The sequence below is a fragment of the Clupea harengus genome, chromosome 11 (genome assembly GCF_900700415.2).
Source record: "Clupea harengus chromosome 11, Ch_v2.0.2, whole genome shotgun sequence".
Lineage (NCBI taxonomy): Eukaryota > Metazoa > Chordata > Actinopteri > Clupeiformes > Clupeidae > Clupea > Clupea harengus.
This window is the reverse complement of record NC_045162.1, coordinates 28,055,045-28,073,986: the sequence shown is the minus strand read 5'-3', so window position 1 is coordinate 28,073,986 and position 18,942 is coordinate 28,055,045. Positions and strand designations below refer to the sequence as shown.

The 18,942-nt window shown below is 46.7% G+C and overlaps 1 protein-coding gene and 1 long non-coding RNA gene across 2 annotated transcripts in view; both read right to left on the bottom strand.

The window, feature by feature from the left end:
* Positions 1-18,942, bottom strand: part of ptk2ab (protein tyrosine kinase 2ab) — a 62,920-nt gene that overhangs the window by 13,790 nt on the left and 30,188 nt on the right. The window contains 12 exon segments of the mRNA XM_031576702.2: positions 544-630; positions 4,370-4,481; positions 9,786-9,990; positions 10,147-10,236; positions 10,389-10,489; positions 12,703-12,818; positions 13,351-13,451; positions 13,654-13,738; positions 14,635-14,732; positions 16,385-16,405; positions 17,761-17,817; positions 18,504-18,521. Coding sequence (XP_031432562.1) covers positions 544-630; positions 4,370-4,481; positions 9,786-9,990; positions 10,147-10,236; positions 10,389-10,489; positions 12,703-12,818; positions 13,351-13,451; positions 13,654-13,738; positions 14,635-14,732; positions 16,385-16,405; positions 17,761-17,817; positions 18,504-18,521 — 1,091 coding nt within the window.
* On the bottom strand, positions 2,729-4,363 carry LOC116222468. Its single transcript, XR_004164676.2, has 3 exons — positions 4,318-4,363; positions 3,642-4,107; positions 2,729-3,488 (listed from the first exon to the last, which is right to left on the bottom strand). It is a non-coding gene; the product is annotated as an uncharacterized LOC116222468 (long non-coding RNA).

Below are 18,942 nucleotides of genomic sequence, written 5' to 3'. Positions count from 1 at the left end.
TTATTTAATGGCTGTCGGACTCGGGCCGGGCTCGGTTACTACTCTGTCGGACGCGGGTCGGGCTCGGACAGAAAAAGTCAGCCCGATCCATGCTCTATTTCACACACAACCCTCTCACTAGAAGAGCAGGCGTCAGAAAGAGCAGTGTGGTATGGAGAACAGACGGTGAAGTCTCTGGGTTGGCTCTGATTTTCCACTGCTCGTGCTAAAATGATACCTTAGCTACATTGATTAACATATGCATGAGTCACTTCTGGTACTTGAGGAGGGTGTAAAGGAGCATATATATATATATATATAAAGGAGCATTTAATAGTCATTTGTCAATTCTACCACTGATATACTTGGTCTTCACACTATGTGATCCATCTACTGAGACTACTACTCAACCCAAGCCTCATGGTGAGGGTGGCAGACCTATGTGATCCATCTACTGAGACTACTACTCAACCCAAGCCTCATGGTGAGGGTGGCAGACCTATGTGAACCATCTACTGAGACTACTACTCAACCCAAGCATCATGGTGAGGGTGGCAGACCTACCGGGTAGTGGTTGTGCTGGCCCAGGTGCTGGGGGCTGGGGTAGAACCCGTCGCTGGAGCGGGGGCTGGGGTAACCAGGCCTGCTGGGCTGCACACGGGGAAGCAGGAGGCCATACTGTTAAATCTCTCGCATCACACACACACACACACACACACACACACACACACTCTCTCTCTTTCTAGCTTTCTCCCCCAACACTGCAGTCTGCCAGAAAGCACGGTTAACAACTGGCACAACACAGGGACACACACAAAAACCAGATGCATTTTGTGTGTGTGTGTGTGTGTGTGTGTGTTAACTTTGAGCTGTTGTGAGAGGGGAAGGGATAACCAAACAAAATCTAAAAGAACGAGGCAGGCGGTTAGCAGGTCAAAAAGGGGAGTACTGACATCCGAGTTGGTTATTTGATTGTTACACATGGAGGATGAGATCAAGATGGCGCCACAGCAAGTGTGTGACGGATTTTATACAGGCAGGCAAAAACAAAATCTCCATTTGGGGGCGTGGAACAGGAGTTTGCTCCTTTGAGTTGACGCGAGGGGGTTCTCTACCTGAAACACCCGTTCATAGACAGCGTCTCGAGGCCATACCTCCGGATGCACAGAAAAACAGTGGAGAACGTTAGAATGATGAGGAAAAAACACACACAACACACACACAACACACACAGACAGACAGCATGAGGGCTGAGGGACACTGTGCAACGTGCAAATCATCCGAACCCACACAATCATCCTTGAATAAAGACATTTCCATAAGGGTTATGCAATCGGCGCAACGAGTAAGGTTAAGGGGAATGTTAAATTTGACAGCACACAGAGTAATCATAAGCCCACAGAATGCCATTGAGCAGTCCGCTGGCACATTAACCCCAAAGAAATCAGTTTGCATGCCATAAAAACAACCCGCATTGCAGTTTTGTCAACAATAAAATAAGTGTTGTAGCTTAGGCATGCGCTCCCTAGCATTTCACAACAAAATCAATATAGAAAATTTTTTTTGCACAAATTTAGCACTTTGAAAACCTCAAGATTTACTTTGCTAATGCCAGCTTGGTTGTGCTATGCTAAAAATACAAACCCTGTTTATGCTAATGCTAGTCCAATGCTAACAAAAGCTGGAGGCAAAAGACAATTCAAAATGCTGTAGGACAGATGCTAGCTCGGTCAAATTCAAGTTTCACTGATAGAAGCCTGGCGCTTCTGATCGGGTCTCCTGTCACACCTGCCTGTGGGTAGGTGTGCTGTGGGTAGGCAGCGTAGCGGTGCTGTGGCAGGTGCTGTGGGGTTAGCATGGGCCGGGGGGGCAGAGAGGGGCTCCTCCTGAGGCGGGACGGGGGAGGCAGCAGCGGCAGCGGGGGGGGTTGGCGGTGGGGGGCGCAGGGGTGGGGGAGGCTCCCTAAAGCAGAGTGAGCGCTGGGAGCCGAAGAGTGGGCGCCCAGCAGACACTGGGGCAGACAGACAGTCCATGCTAAAGCTGGGGTGGAGGGAAGGCTGACGGGAGGGCTGCAGACAACACACACACACACACACACACACACACACACACACACACACACACACACACACACACACACTTACTTACTCACCACATGAATGGATCTTACACACATTTGTTTGTGATTGCACAAACAGAACAGATATAACTAGCGCACGCATCACAGCCACACACTCATGTCATACAGACTTCTCATTTAAGGAACACATACCAACACTCATTTGAGACAAGACCCCATGGAGACAGGAGAGGGAGAGAGACACACAGACACACAGACAGACAGACACACAGACAGACAGACAGACAGACACAGACAGACACACAGACACACACACACAGACAGACAGACAGACAGCACAACTCGCTGGGGCAGGGCAGGGCAGGGCAGGGCAGGGAAGGGTTGTAAATTCCAGAAGCCACACACAGAGCAGGAGACAGCAAGCAGCAACAGCAAAAAAAAGCTGTTTTGAGCATGTGTGTGTGTGTGTGTGTGTGTGTGTGTGTGTGTTAGGGAGGTGTGTTTGCATGTGTGTGTGTGTGTGTGTGTGTGTGTGTGTGTGTGTGTGTGTGTGTGTGTTAGGGAGGTGTGTTTGCATGTGTGTGTGTGTGTGTGTGTGTGTGTGTGTGTGTTTGCATGTGTGTGTCAGGGAGGTGTCATTCAGCAGGGGTGAGGCGATCAATCACCACACTGAGCACAAACAAAAACAAATGACAAAGACAACACAGATGCAGTCAGTGTGCCGTAAGGGTCCTGGCAAACTTGGGCCAGTTCCGCTATGAGTTACCAGTGAGACACGTGACCTAAAGAAGGGAAAAGGTGCCTACGACTGTTATCAGCCTGTGGGGAGAAGGGGTGATTAAACTGAACTTTTAGGATGTACATCAAAAAAGTCAGACATACAATCAACAGCTGAAATACTGTACCCCATGAGAATCAAAACATTGCCAACACAATAAACCTACATACGGCATACAACATCTTTCATTAATTGGACAAAACACTACACATATCCTTGTACTGCCTATATGTTAACTAGGTCAATGGGATATGATCGCAGTTAAAGCACACCACCACACAGACCTCTATGTAGGCTATGCTGGACTACTCTGAGGACAAATGGTGCTTTTATGACCCTAAGAGTCTCTGGGAGCTTCTCTCACTGGATTTCATGCAGCTTTTCAGACCTTCACCACAGCATTTCTATGAGCAGATTCCTAACATGCATGCATGGTTTCCTGCCTGAGGGTCTGCCAGACTGGATGGTTTGGAATCAGACCACCCATGATATTCCAGCTATTCTCAAGGTCAGCCAGCAACTGTGCAACAGGCCACTTGATATGAGAACTCAACCAAAAAAAAAAAAAAAAACCCTCAAACTAAGTGATAGAAACAAAAGGGGCAACGCCATCCTTCAGTGCCCTGACGGACCTCAACCACCCTGACGGACCTCAGCCACCCCAGCACACAGCACATCCTTCAGCCACCCCAGCACATCCTTCAGTGCCCTGCAGGACCTCAGCCACCCCAGCACACAGCACATCCTTCAGCCACCCCAGCACATCCTTCAGTGCCCTGACGGACCTCAACCACCCTGAGGGACCTCAGCCACCCCAGCACACAGCACATCCTTCAGCCACCCCAGCACATCCTTCAGTGCCCTGACGGACCTCAACCACCCTGAGGGACCTCAGCCACCCCAGCACACAGCACATCCTTCAGTGCCCTGCAGGACCTCAACCACCCCAGCACATCCTGCAGTGCCCTGAGGGACCTCAGCCACCCCAGCACACAGCACATCCTTCAGCCTCACAGCACATCCTTCAGTGCCCTGCAGGACCTCAGCCACCCCAGCACATCCTTCAGTGCCCTGACGGACCTCAACCACCCTGACGGACCTCAGCCACCCCAGCACACAGCACATCCTTCAGCCACCCCAGCACATCCTTCAGTGCCCTGCAGGACCTCAGCCACCCCAGCACATCCTTCAGTGCCCTGACGGACCTCAACCACCCTGAGGGACCTCAGCCACCCCAGCACACAGCACATCCTTCAGTGCCCTGCAGGACCTCAACCACCCCAGCACATCCTGCAGTGCCCTGAGGGACCTCAGCCACCCCAGCACACAGCACATCCTTCAGCCACCCCAGCACATCCTTCAGTGCCCTGACGGACCTCAGCCACCCCAGCACATCCTTCAGTGCCCTGACGGACCTCAACCACCCTGAGGGACCTCAGCCACCCCAGCACACAGCACATCCTTCAGTGCCCTGCAGGACCTCAACCACCCCAGCACACAGCACATCCTTCAGCCTCACACACAGCACTTACTTTGGGTGGTGCCTCGTCCGGGCCTCCGGAGTCCCAGGACACTGTGACCTGCCGCCTCATCTCCATGCGGTTGCGCTCCTCTTGTTGGGCCTTCTCCTCGGCCAGTATGGTGCTGTGTGAGGAAGAGGAGGAAGAGGAGGAAGAACACAGTGTTGAGTGTGCGCACTGGTACAGAGAGTGGGCAGCAGCGGCCGCCACTGTGCGCCCATTTCAACCATTTCAAAAAGCAGGTCACTCTGCCAGGGAGCCAGCACAGAGCCCAGCAGTTAGACGACACACACTTAACCAAAACAGACATCCTTGGCTTCAGTCTACCAAGCTAGAAGATTTTCCAATAGAAATTCCAGGTGTAGGTGGGAGGTAGGAAGTCTGATCCCAGGTGGAAAGAGTTCATTTTCTTTTCAGCCATGTCAAAAAATAGAACTCTTCGAAATAGCCCCAGATCAGTTTCAGGCAAACACTGATGGATAGTTAAGGGCAAATCCCTTTCAGTGGAAAAAATCCCAACTCTTTCAGGTGGCTGACCTGGGCATTGGACACGGATCTGCTACGGTGATTAAAGAGTTCCAATCCACACGGAAACCCACTGGATAGGAAGAGTGAGAGAGAGAGAGAGAGAGAGAGAGCACAAGAGCTGTTCAAACACACCAAACCACATTCTGCTCCCCCAAAGGCTGCAATAACCATCAGACACACAATCCATTTTGTAGCGGAGCAGAGACGGGCTCCATAGTGAAGCTCCACGCACATATCAGGGTGCAATGGCTACTCAGGCATGACGGGAGAATGGGCCGTTTCACCATCCCGCTGTGGTCCTCACCACAGAATACAACCCACACAGAGGAAGAAGTATTAGCACCTGATTCAACTCAGTTACCCTCACGGAGATGACACAGGACAAGAACACCCATAAGAACCCCTTACCTGACTTAAAGGAGTGAGAACTCCACGGAGAACCCCTTACCTGACTTAAAGGAGTGAGAACTCCACGAAGAGAACCTTACCTGACTTAAAGGAGTAAGAACTCCAGAACTCCACGAAGAACCCCTTACCTGACTTAAAGGAGTGTGGAAACAGGCCAGTGCTGCCACAGTGCAGACATTTTTCAAAAGGTCAGGCCAGAGTAAGTGTGAAGCCTGCTCAGATGTGGAGAGTGTGAAGGAGAGGAGTGGAGAGGAGAGGAGAGGAGAGGAGAGGAGAGGAGGGGAGATGAGGGGAGAGGAGAGGACAGAAGAGGACAGGACAGCAGAGGAGAGAGGCAGAGGTGGAGGGGAGTGGGTATTTCTGGAAACAACGTTATCCGTGACGAGCCCGACAAGTGTTTGAGCAGGCACATGAATGGGGCTGGCCACCTGTCCTGTCATTCTCCACACAAACCTGACAGCTCTATCCACACCACCTGTCCTGTCATTCTCCACACATACCTGACAGCTCTATCCACACCACATGTCCTCAAGCACACAGTACCCACTTCAACACACACACTTCAACTGTCCTCTCTGCTACCCATTCAAACAGCGACAGCCAAAACATTCAGAGACGCCACATTTCAGAGATTCAGACCTCAACAACCAAAAGGGAAACGTGCAACAATCGTTATTTTTTAACATGGCATTATCGGTCTGGCAAAGAAGGCCGCCCCCTTTAAACACACAATGCTGTACCCAGCCAGTTCAGACATGCAAACACAAACGCCTTCTCATTCAACTAGTAGCTAACAGCAAGACAAAACATCTAGAACTTACCAGCACCCTCAGTGAGAGATGAGAGATCAGTTGCTAAATGCTCGAGATAGAGAGAGAGAGAGTGTGAGAAGAAAGACTGAATACAGAGAGAGGTAAAGTAAAGGGGCCTGGAAGAGAAAGAGGGAGACAGACGGATTGAGAGAGTGTGTGAGAGAGGAGAACAGAGAAGGACGACTGACCCTCTCCGATGCTGCCTCCGCCTCCTACTCGCTCAGGCTCAGGCTGGGCAGACTGTTAGGTTTGGCAGGGGGCCACTGTGTGGAGGCCGAGGCTGTGCTGTGCTGCGCTGTGCTGCAGTGTGGAGGGAGATCTGAATCCCTCAGCCTCCCCAGACCCTCTGCAGCTCGCTCACGCCAGCACACACACACACACACACACACACAGGGGATGTAGAAGGTCTGAACTAACTCTTTTCTATTTGAAGAAGTAGACTTGGCCTCATTATCAGGGCCATGTCAGGTAGTTAAAGACAGTGGAAATGCAATGAGGAGAGCTTCCCTGATCCCTTCAGATGGCCACGCCATTTTAGAAAAACGTCTCGCGGCCAAGTTGGTGCAAAACCCTGAAACTCTAGAACCTACCAGCTTGTAGAGTTGGCAGCAGAGGGGGACTTCTGTTGTGTTGCAAACACTCTTCTAGAACTAGACCCTCTCCCAGACTCTCACTCTTCTAGAACTAGACTAGACCCTCTCCCAGACTCTCACTCTTCTAGAACTAGACCCTCTCCCAGACTCTCACTGTTCTAGAACTAGATCCTCTCCCAGAACTAGACCCTCTCCCAGACTCTCACTGTTCTAGAACTAGACTAGACCCTCTCCCAGACTCTCACTGTTCTAGAACTAGACCCTCTCCCAGACTCTCACTCTTCTAGAACTAGACCCTCTCCCAGACTCTCACTGAATTAGACCCTCTCCCAGACTCTCACTGAACTAGACCCTCTCCCAGACTCAGTCTTCTAGAACTAGACCCTCTCCCAGACTCTCACTGTTCTAGAACTAGACCCTCTCCCAGACTCTCACTGAACTAGACCCTCTCCCAGACTCTCACTGAACTAGAACTAGACCCTCTCCCAGACTCTCACTCTTCTAGAACTAGACCCTCTCCCAGACTCTCACTCTTCTAGAACTAGACCCTCTCCCAGATTCACTCTTCTAGAACTAGACCCTCTCCCAGACTCTCACTGTTCTAGAACTAGACCCTCTCCCAGACTCTCACTCTTCTAGAACTAGACTAGACCCTCTCCCAGACTCTCACTGTTCTAGAACTAGACTAAACCCTCTCCCAGACTCTCACTGTTCTAGAACTAGACCCTCTCCCAGACTCTCACTGTTCTAGAACTAGACCCTCTCCCAGACCCTCACTGTTCTAGAACTAGACCCTCTCCCAGACTCTCACTGTTCTAGAACTAGACCCTCTCCCAGACCCTCACTGTTCTAGAACTAGACCCTCTCCCAGACTCTCACTGTTCTAGAACTAGACCCTCTCCCAGACTCTCACTGTTCTAGAACTAGACCCTCTCCCAGACTCTCACTGTTCTAGAACTAGACCCTCTCCCAGACTCTCACTCTTCTAGAACTAGACCCTCTCCCAGACTCTCACTCTTCTAGAACTAGACTAGACCCTCTCCCAGACTCACTCTTCTAGAACTAGACCCTCTCCCAGACTCTCACTGTTCTAGAACTAGACCCTCTCCCAGACTCTCACTGTTCTAGAACTAGACCCTCTCCCAGACTCTCACAAGACTTTGACTGACTGACTGACTGACTGACTGACTGAGTGAGTGAGTGAATGAATGAATTAATTCATGTTCATTCATTGATTTTACTATCATTTCAATAACATCTGTTGGTAGATCAGACTGGATGTATTATTGTCCATGATATATGTCAGCCTAAATCAACATTCTAGTGTATTCATTGTGTTGAGTGTAGTGTTCATGAGAATAATAGGATCATCCATAACAGCATCATTTTCATCATAGAAGCATGGGAAAGAATGCACACAACAGAAAAGAGGAAACTTTTCACTCTAAGTGATATTACAATGAGATTAGACAGGCCTGCATCCTCAGCCTTTTATGGCCAAGGGTGCTTTATATAAATAGTATTAAGAGTCTAAATATTTACAGCGTCTCCAGGACACAGATTCTGCCCCTCTGCAGCCGTGAGCTGCACTGATGTGGTGGGAGGCCTGAGTCATGCCAGCTCTTAAAACAGCGCAATAAAAGTGCAGCCTCTGAAAACACAGCCCCCACTCCCCATCCACACACACACACACACACACACACACACACACACACACACACACTCACACACACATCAGTGGAATGGTCCTCAGAGAAGGGAGCTGTGGTGCACACTGGCCTGTATCAAAGATGCATCCGAATGCTTTGAGGTGTAGGTTCAAGATCAATCACACACATCTGTGATGAGATGCCAGGAATACCTCCTCAAGCATGGTGTGTTTGGGTGTTCTATGAAGTATGATGTCTACAGTATAACTATTCATAAAGGGTTGGCTACGCCTTGAATGAAAAGACACCGCAAGGCTCTCTTTTAAAGGCATGAGGTAAGAATCTGCCTGACTGCCTTTGTTGTTGCACTATGCCCCGGGCTGGGGAGAGTAGGCGATTACTGGCAGGACGAGCAAGAGCAGGTACGTACATGAATGGGGAAACTCGGGAACGTTTTTGAATTGCATCAGTGGGGAACGTCTTAACAGTGACCTCAGGGGGCTTGGCTTGGCTGTACCTGTGGCCTGTTTGGGTTGGGAAGAAAGAGAGGGAGAGGAGAAGAGAAGAGAAGAGAAGAGAAGAGGAGAAGAGAGGAGAGGAGAGGAGAGGAGAGGAGAGGAGAGGAGAGGAGAGGAGAGGAGAGGAGAGGGTGTGTCCTGCTGGCTGCCTCCATGGCAGAAATGAGGTCATCCCCAGACAGGAAGTACCACAGACGTGCACTGAGTGAGTCAGAAACTCAGAGAGCCTTGAGCCTGACCTGAGGTCAGTTTTTCTCTCACCTTTATGAGCTCAAGGGGGCAAACACTGATCCTAGAACAGCAGTAGTGCAGGGGGGCACACTTTAACTGTGCTTGACTGAGTCATGAATGGGTGAGTTGCTCAGAAAAGCTCATTGGTTATGAGACTCAAGACTTTACCTGAATTGCTATATCCATCTCTTAGCAACAGAATATAAACAGTTTCACATATTTGGAGACTTCCACAGCCCAAGTGGAGCGTCCTACACTGAGCTAAACAGCGCCCTCCAGAGTCAGAAAAGGTAATAGGTCAAAAACGACCTTTAAGCCAGTTTCCATAAGTAGGGCATTGCCATACATTAATTAATATTTCAAATACTGTCCTTCCAGTCATATTCATCTGATCTCCAACGATAATGAGTGTGTTATGCCCACTTAACAACTTTGCCTGGTTGCTGATGAGCTTAATGTGTGTGTTGTGTGAGTGTGTGTTTGGTTGCTGATGAGCTTAATGTGTGTGTTGTGTGAGTGTGTGTTTGGTTGCTGATGAGCTTAATGTGTGTGTTGTGTGAGTGTGTGTGTTTGGTTGCTGATGAGCTTAATGTGTGTGTTGTGTGAGTGTGTGTTTGGTTGCTGATGATGAGCTTAATGTGTGTGTTGTGTGAGCCTGTGTTAATATAGAGTAAACAGACGCCACTGACCAGAGCTGAGCCTTGAGCTCCGTGAAGCGAGGCCTCTTGCTGGGGTCGTAGGCCCAGCACTTGGTCATCAGGCTGTAGAGGGTAGGGGGGCAGTTGTGGGGCATGGCCAGCCGCTCGCCATTCTCAATGCGGCCAATGACGTCATTGTTCTTCACCCCCTGGAAGGGCTTAACCCCGTACATGAGGACCTCCCACATGCAGACGCCTAGTGAAGTAATATAGACTTCATCGATCTATTCACTGACAGTGGTGGGCAGTATTACTTATTCATTTACAGTTTATCGTTACAGAGACAGAGAGACACAGAGAGAGAGAAACATACTCGTTACAGAGACAGAGAGACAGAGAGAGACAGACTCACCAAACATCCACACGTCACTGGCTGAGGTAAAACGTCTGAAGTTTATGGACTCTGGTGCCATCCATTTAATTGGAAGTTTCCCTTTAGAAGCTGAGGAGAGAGAAAAGATGACGGTGTTGGAGGTAGCATTTCAATTCACACTCTCAGTTAGTTAGCTAACATCTCCCTCAGTTGAAACAGCTCAATAGACATAAATGCCTAGCCCACACCATGCATTTGGACTGATTTACCCAAAGACGTACCTTTGTAATAAGAACTGTCCTCCATGTATCTTGACAGACCAAAGTCCCCCAGCTTCACACAATCCACATTGGATACCAGGACATTTCTAGCAGCTATATCTCTATTAAAGGACATACATAATCACATACGTTCAATTATATCTATATAATCACATACGTTCAGCTCTATCTCTATGAAAGAACATACATAATCACATACGTTCAGCTCTATCTATATAATCACATACGTTCAGCTCTATCTCTATGAAAGAACATACATAATCACATACGTTCAGCTATATCTCTATTAAAGGACATATATAATCACATACGTTCAGCTATATCTCTATTAAAGGACATACATAATCACATACTGTACGTTCAGCTCTATCTATATAAATCACATACGTTCAACTATATCTCTATTAAAGAACATACATAATCACATACATTCAACTATATCTACATAATCACATACGTTCAACTATATCTCTATTAAAGGACATACATAATCACATACGTTCAACTATATCTACATAAAAGAACATACATAATCACATACGTTCAGCTATATCTCTATAATCACATACGTTCAGCTATATCTCTATAATCACATACGTTCAACTATATCTCTATTAAAGGACATACATAATCACATACGTTCAGCTATATCTCTATAATCACATACATTCAACTATATCTCTATTAAAGGACATACATAATCACATACGTTCAGCTATATCTCTATAATCACATACGTTCAGCTATATCTCTATAATCACATACGTTCAGCTATATCTCTATAATCACATACGTTCAGCTATATCTCTATAATCACATACGTTCAGCTATATCTCTATAATCACATACGTTCAGCTATATCTCTATAATCACATACGTTCAACTATATCTCTATTAAAGGACATACATAATCACATACGTTCAGCTATATCTCTATAATCACATACGTTCAACTATATCTCTATTAAAGGACATACATAATCACATACGTTCAGCTATATCTCTATAATCACATACGTTCAGCTATATCTCTATAATCACATACGTTCAGCTATATCTCTATAATCACATACGTTCAGCTATATCTCTATAATCACATACGTTCAACTATATCTCTATTAAAGGACATACATAATCACATACGTTCAGCTATATCTCTATAATCACATACATTCAACTATATCTCTATTAAAGGACATACATAATCACATACATTCAACTATATCTCTATTAAAGGACATACATAATCACATACATTCAACTATATCTCTATTAAAGGACATACATAATCACATACGTTCAGCTATATCTATATAATCACATACGTTCAGCTCTATCTCTATTAAAGAACATACATAAATCACATACGTTCAGCTATATCTCTATTAAAGGACATACATAAATCACATACGTTCAGCTATATCTATATAATCACATACGTTCAGCTATATCTCTATTAAAGGACATACATAAATCACATACGTTCAGCTATATCTATATAATCACATACGTTCAGCTATATCTCTATTAAAGGACATACATAAATCACATACGTTCAATTATATCTCTATTAAAGAACATACATAATCACATACTGTACGTTCAACTATATCTCTATTAAAGGACATACATAATCACATACGTTCAGCTATAACTCTATAGAGAACATATATACTCACATACGTTCAGCTATATCTCTATTAAAGGACATACATAATCACATACGTTCAGCTATATCTATATAATCACATACGTTCAGCTCTATCTCTATTAAAGGACATACATAATCACATACGTTCAGCTATATCTATATAATCACATACGTTCAGCTCTATCTCTATGAAAGAACATACATAATCACATACGTTCAGCTATATCTCTATTAAAGGACATACATAATCACATACGTTCAGCTATATCTATATAATCACATACGTTCAGCTATATCTCTATTAAAGGACATATATAATCACATACGTTCAGCTATATCTCATAATCACATACGTTCAGCTATATCTCTATTAAAGGACATATATAATCACATACGTTCAACTATATCTCTATTAAAGGACATACATATTCACATACGTTCAACTATATCTATATAATCACATACGTTCAGCTATATCTCTATAATCACATACGTTCAACTATATCTCTATTAAAGAACATACATAATCACATACGTTCAGCTATATCTCTATAATCACATACGTTCAGCTATATCTCTATTAAAGAACATACATAATCACATAGGTTTGAGGCGTAACGAGGCTCTGTATTTAAATGAGAGAGAAAAGAGAGCCCAGCTGACCTATGTACAAAGCGTTTGCTCTCCAGGTAGGCCAGGGCGGCGCTGAGCTGGTAGGAGTAGAGGATGAGGGAGGCCAGGTCCAGATTGTACTTCCTGACCTGGAGGAAGGAGCGCAGCTGCAACAGAGAGAGAGAGGACAACATATGAGGACATTAAGACCAAAGAGCAGCGATCCTCAATGTAGAACTCTACCAAAACAACACGTAGAACTCGTCATCACCACTAGGTGGCAGCCAAAGCTCAGCATTGTCAAAATGTGAAAGCTTCTGACACACAGACATAATATCGCAGCATTTTGGGGCTACATTTGACATTACCGGTAGATATTACAGTAAAAAAAGATGAATGGTCCCGACTTGAGAATTGAGCTGTTAGAACATTTTAAGGAGAGCTTTGTAATTAGGGTCTTCATATCTGACACAGTCAAACCATTCTGCCATCCATCATGAGAGATGGCTCGATCACCTGGAGCCACACACCATGGAAATGACAAGCTTAACAGGCACACACACTCCTCATCCTCCTCTTCACTCTCTTTGCTACTGATCTGGTGACTAGTCTCCAAAGCTCTTCCTCAATCTAAATGTGGCCCCTTAGTGGGAATGAGCTGCTCGTAGACCAGTGAGGACCCGAGTGATGCTCGCTCACCTCGCCCAGGGTGCACAGCTCCATGATGATCCACACAGGGGTCTCCGTGATCACGCCAATCAGCTTCACAATGTGGGGGTGATCAAACTGCCGCATGGTCACTGCAAGGAAGCCGGCAAATTGAAATCACCCACAGACATACTGCATCCAAGTATATTTACCACACAGACTAGATCATACTGTTGTGTTCACAATGTGTAGACAAAAGTGTTGAACAATACATGTCTAACACACACGCACGCGCGCACACACACACACACACACACACACACACACACACACACACAGAGAAATGAAACTCACAGGCCTCCTGCAGAAACTTTTCTCTGACGCTGTCTGAGGTGCAGTTCTTGCAGGTCTTTATGGCCACAGACAGTGCAGGGTTCTCCTGAGGAAAGAGCACACCATGGGGTTACTGACACAGGGCAACATACAGTAGCACCATCATGTACTATTCTCTACACAAGGCTGTATTTCAATCCTGTATTTCTCTTTCACCAGCTCAGCAGAAAGAATGGGTGAATCATCACTGAGACTATAAGTAGTGGAGAGTCTGTATGTGTTGGAGGTCTATGGGGCTGGAGAGAGAGAGTCTGTGTGTTGGAGGTCTATGGGGCTGGAGAGAGAGTCTGTATGTTGGAGTAGAGAGAGTCTGTATGTTGGAGTAGAGAGAGTCTGTATGTTGGAGGTCTATGGGGCTGGAGAGAGAGTCTGTGTGTGTTGGAGTAGAGAGGGTCTGTATGTGTCTATGGGGCTGTAGAGAGAGTCTGTATGTTGGTCTATGGGGCTGGAGAGAGAGTCTGTGTGTTGGAGGTCTATGGGGCTGTACAGAGAGTCTGTATGTGTTGGAGGTCTATGGGGCTGTAGAGAGAGTCTGTATGTTGGAGTAGAGAGAGTCTGTATGTTGGAGGTCTATGGTGGAGTAGACAGAGTCTGTATGTTGGTCTATGGGGCTGGAGAGAGAGTCTGTATGTGTTGGAGGTCTATGATGCTGTAGAGAGAGTCTGTATGTGTCTATGGCGCTGTAGAGAGAGTCTGTGTGTTGGAGTAGAGAGAGTCTGTATGTGTTGGAGAGTCTGTATGTATTGGAGGTCTATGATGCTGGAGAGAGAGTCTGTATGTTGGTCTATGGGGCTGGAGAGAGAGAGAGTCTGTATGTTGGAGTAGAGAGAGTCTGTATGTTGGAGGTCTATGGAGCTGTAGAGAGAGTCTGTATGTGTTGGAGAGTCTGTATGTTGATCTATGGGGCTGTAGAGAGAGTCTGTGTGTTGGAGTGTGTCGTACCGGGCTGATGTACACTCCCTGGTGAACGTCTCCAAACTGCCCTTCTCCAATGCAGCGGCCCAGCTCAATCCTCTCCCTCTGGATCTCATAGTCTCTAGCTGCAGAGAGCACAGTCAGCCATCAGCAACAGTGCGCACAGATACACACACGCACACGCACACGCACACGCACACACACAACCTCTCTGCTCCCGCACGGCTGTACTGGGGAGGAGGAGCATCGCACAGAGCACTCAGCAGAGCACATCAGCATCCACACACACATGCACACGTGCACACAGACACACACTCATGCACTGATCTGTAACAACCTAAGTCATGTGACCAATTAGAATCCACAGATCCAACATGCAGGGTCATGGAGAGAAAAAAACCAATAATGTTACAGAAATAAACCCTCTGCATCAGCCAGCACCTCTGTGTAAAGAAGGCCCCTTGCTCAACATCAGCAGCTCATAAACAAGCTCATACTGATGCTTCGAATCCAGGAGAGAGTTCAGAGTGGCCTCTCCTTTCCTCCAGCCACTATACACTGCTATGTAGAACACCTCTCTCCAATGTCTCAGTCACTCAGACGGGCCCTTGAGGCCCTCCTATCATGCATGGACTGAGTTTGCGGCCCCCCTCTGGAAGCATCCGGAAACACAACAAACATAACACTACAAGGCCAGCCATTCCCCACTATGGTCTTAATGTAATGCCTATGTAATGTAATGTAATGAGTGTGGCCTCACCACAAGATATTCAACCTTTTACTATTTAACTTCCAACATGTTTGTGCTCCGTCGCTCTTGGATATAATCCTCTAATAAATGAAGCAGGTCTCCGCTCAACACACACGGAACAGAAGAAGCCACTGTGCTGGTCTGAGTCCAGGTGAGTGTTAACGCATAAATCACAGAGGAGCGCATCATGTCACGGACGATACATCACGTCACGGACGATACATCACGTCACGGACGGATTCATCACGTCACGGACGATACATCCCGTCACGGACGATACATCACGTCACGGACGATACATCATGTTACGGACGATACATCATGTCACGGACGATACATCACGTCACGGACGATACATCATGTCACAGAGGAGCACATCATGTCACGGACGGATACATCACGTCACGGACGATACATCATGTCACGGACGGATACATCACGTCACGGACGATACATCACGTCACGGACGATACATCATGCACATTGGGATCTAGTGAAAACTGAAAACACACTTTCATTCAACATCATGCATAACCTGCATTTCCCAACACTTTTGAATGCATGCACACACACAAAAATGATTCTGATATGGTGTGGTGTTGTAGTACGTCACATCTCTCCTCAGAATATGCACTTGCACATTTGAATAGTATTTAGTAGTACTATATTATGTGACAGTATAGAGAGACAGGAAGTGAGAGAGATGGGGAATGGGATTGGGAAATAACCGCGGGTCGGATTCGAAACCCGAGCTTTGACTACGTGCCTGACACACTGAGCAGCATGGGTATGTGAGTGGAAGCTGTTTTGTGTTCTATAACATTTAAAAAACAAAATGGCTTCAAAAGAGTTTAAGACCAAACACGTCTCCACTTAAAGAAGGCTACTGAGACTACAGACGGATGATATATATTCAATGTGCACAAATAAATATCCACCCTCACAAAGGCACACCAGGGCAGGCAACAAACACACTGCAAATACAAAGGAGGGGAGGGGAGGGGACGGGAGAAAGAAAGCCTTTACCTTCATCTAATCCATAGTACTCTTCAAAGCAGATGATGCAAGGGGAAACAACATTGGATACACACACACACATCAATCATTAAGTGGGTGGCACTTGCTTTTGCTGGGTCATCAAAAACAAGATGAGTAATTGTGTGGCACTAGCCAGAAAAGCAACCTAATTCTGTCTGTCGGTTAAGGGGGAACAAGAGCTGGCATTCCCCCCTATGTCAGGGCCAGTTTATAGGCCACGGTGCCAATGGGGGGGGAGCGTGTGGCCAACACCTTCCCAGTGTTAGTATTTAGAGCGAGGGTGACGGGCCACTGACGGACTGCAGCTCAATTCTCAGCTCAGTGCAACTAGAGCCCAGATGGCGTGCCGGCGCCCGCTACAGCACACACGCTCACGGCGCCCTCCACAAACACGAGGGGGTGGAGGGGCTGGAGGGGGTGGAGGGGATGGAGGGGGTGGAGGGGCTGGAGGGGGTGGAGGTTACATAAGCGCTCCCTCACGGGCACACCAGAGCAGCCATACCGCACTACAGCCAGGGGGCCAACACCCACCTAATAATGCAGTCCGTTACCGTGACCAGAGTTCAGTCGTAGTGTAAAATAGCCCTTTGCTTCTTTCTGGTGTATTACAAGCAGAACTGACACTCTTTGTGAACTCAAAACCACAGTGTGTAACATGGTGAAGGAACAGATTAACAGATCTATACTCAGATATCTATACGAAAGAGAGTGAGAGAGAGAGATGAGAGGAGAGGAGTTCAAACTAACTCAGAAATCTATACGAGGAAGAGAGAGAGAGAGAGAGAGATATGACAGGAGAAGAGTTCAGATCTATACGAGAGAGAGAGAGAGAGATGACAGGAGAAGAGTTCAGATCTATACGAGAGAGAGAGAGAGAGATGACAGGAGAAGAGTTCAGATCTATACGAGAGAGAGAGAGAGAGAGAGAGAGATGACAGGAGAAGAGTTCAGATCTATACGAGAGAGAGAGAGAGAGAGAGAGAGAGAGAGAGAGAGAGAGATGACAGGAGAAGAGTTCAGACTAATTGCTAATTGAAAGCCTCACACATACCTAAAGAAGAAACACAGAGATGTTCAGGACAATAAAGCACAGACAGAGAGCTCATAGACACAAACAGGGGAAAAGTAGAGCAAATACTGTTAAACTAGGTTAAGGCTTGCTGCGCGCGCAAACACACACACACACGCACACACACACACACACACACACACACACACACACACACACACACACACACAGACACATAAACTCACACCATCAAAAGGCATGGGAAAGATTGGATGTTTCAGAGAAAGTTGTGGCTGACACAAAAATTCTGATGAACAACTAATAGCCAAATCTAAACGGTACTTACTGTACTTACTTGATGGCATAGTGTAGGTGTCCTCTTCATCTATGATCTCAGCATAGTCATCTGTTTCTGTGAAGACAGAAAGTCATTGGAATGATGGCTCTACATCTCACAGACAGAGAAACACATACACACACACACAATCCTACATACATACATACATAGATACATACACACAATCCTACATATATACACACATATATACACACACACACACACACACACACACACACACACACACACACACACACACATACATACAGCACCCTCTTGATTTGGCTAGGTTTGTCAGCAGAGTAAACGCTGCTCAAGCAAGCTCATGTATTTGAGAGGAGAGGAGAGGAGAGCAGAGGAGAGGAGAGCAAAGGATGTGAGGGCGAGAGAGAAGAATGTGTTTTTTCCCCCTCTGTCTGAGAAGTGCCATCTGGAACAACACATTAAGTCATGGTGTCATCCCGCCGTCAGCTTTGGAAGAAATGTTCCATGTTTTCAGACGAGAAGGTGGTGGAACACAGCTAAATGTGCGGGGATATCTGGCTGTAGGACAACAGCATTTCTGACTCGAATCACTCACACTATTAGTTGACCACACTCTTCCCATCATTATTATATTACTTTTAAAGGTCTATGTTTTCCCTCCCTACGCCTTAGTGAACAAAATAAACACACACACACACACACACACACACACACACACACACACACACACACACACACACACACACACACACACACGATAAGAAAGAAGACATTACCGTCCCCGCTTATGTCCTCTGCAGATCCATGCAGCATGCAAAAGGGAGGATGCCAGAGAGAAAGAAAGAGAAAGAAAGAGAAACAAGAGGTCAAACGTGAGAACCAGGGCATCAATGACACTGGAGACCAGATCATGGAGCTCCAGGAAGAGAGGATGGGATACGAGGAGAGAGAGAGAGAGAGAGGGAGAGAGAGAGAGAGAGAGAGACAAGTGAAGAGAGTATGGGATATAAGGAGAGAGAGAGAGAGAGAGAGAGAGAGAGAGAGAGAGAGAGAGAGAGAGAGAGAGAGAGAGGGGCAGGTGAAGAGAGTATGGGGTATAAGGAGAGAGAGAGAGAGAGGGGCAGGTGAAGAGAGTATGGGGTATAAGGAGAGAGAGAGAAAGAGAGAGAGAGAGAGAGAGAGAGAGAGAGAGAGAGGGGCAGGTGAAGAGAGGAT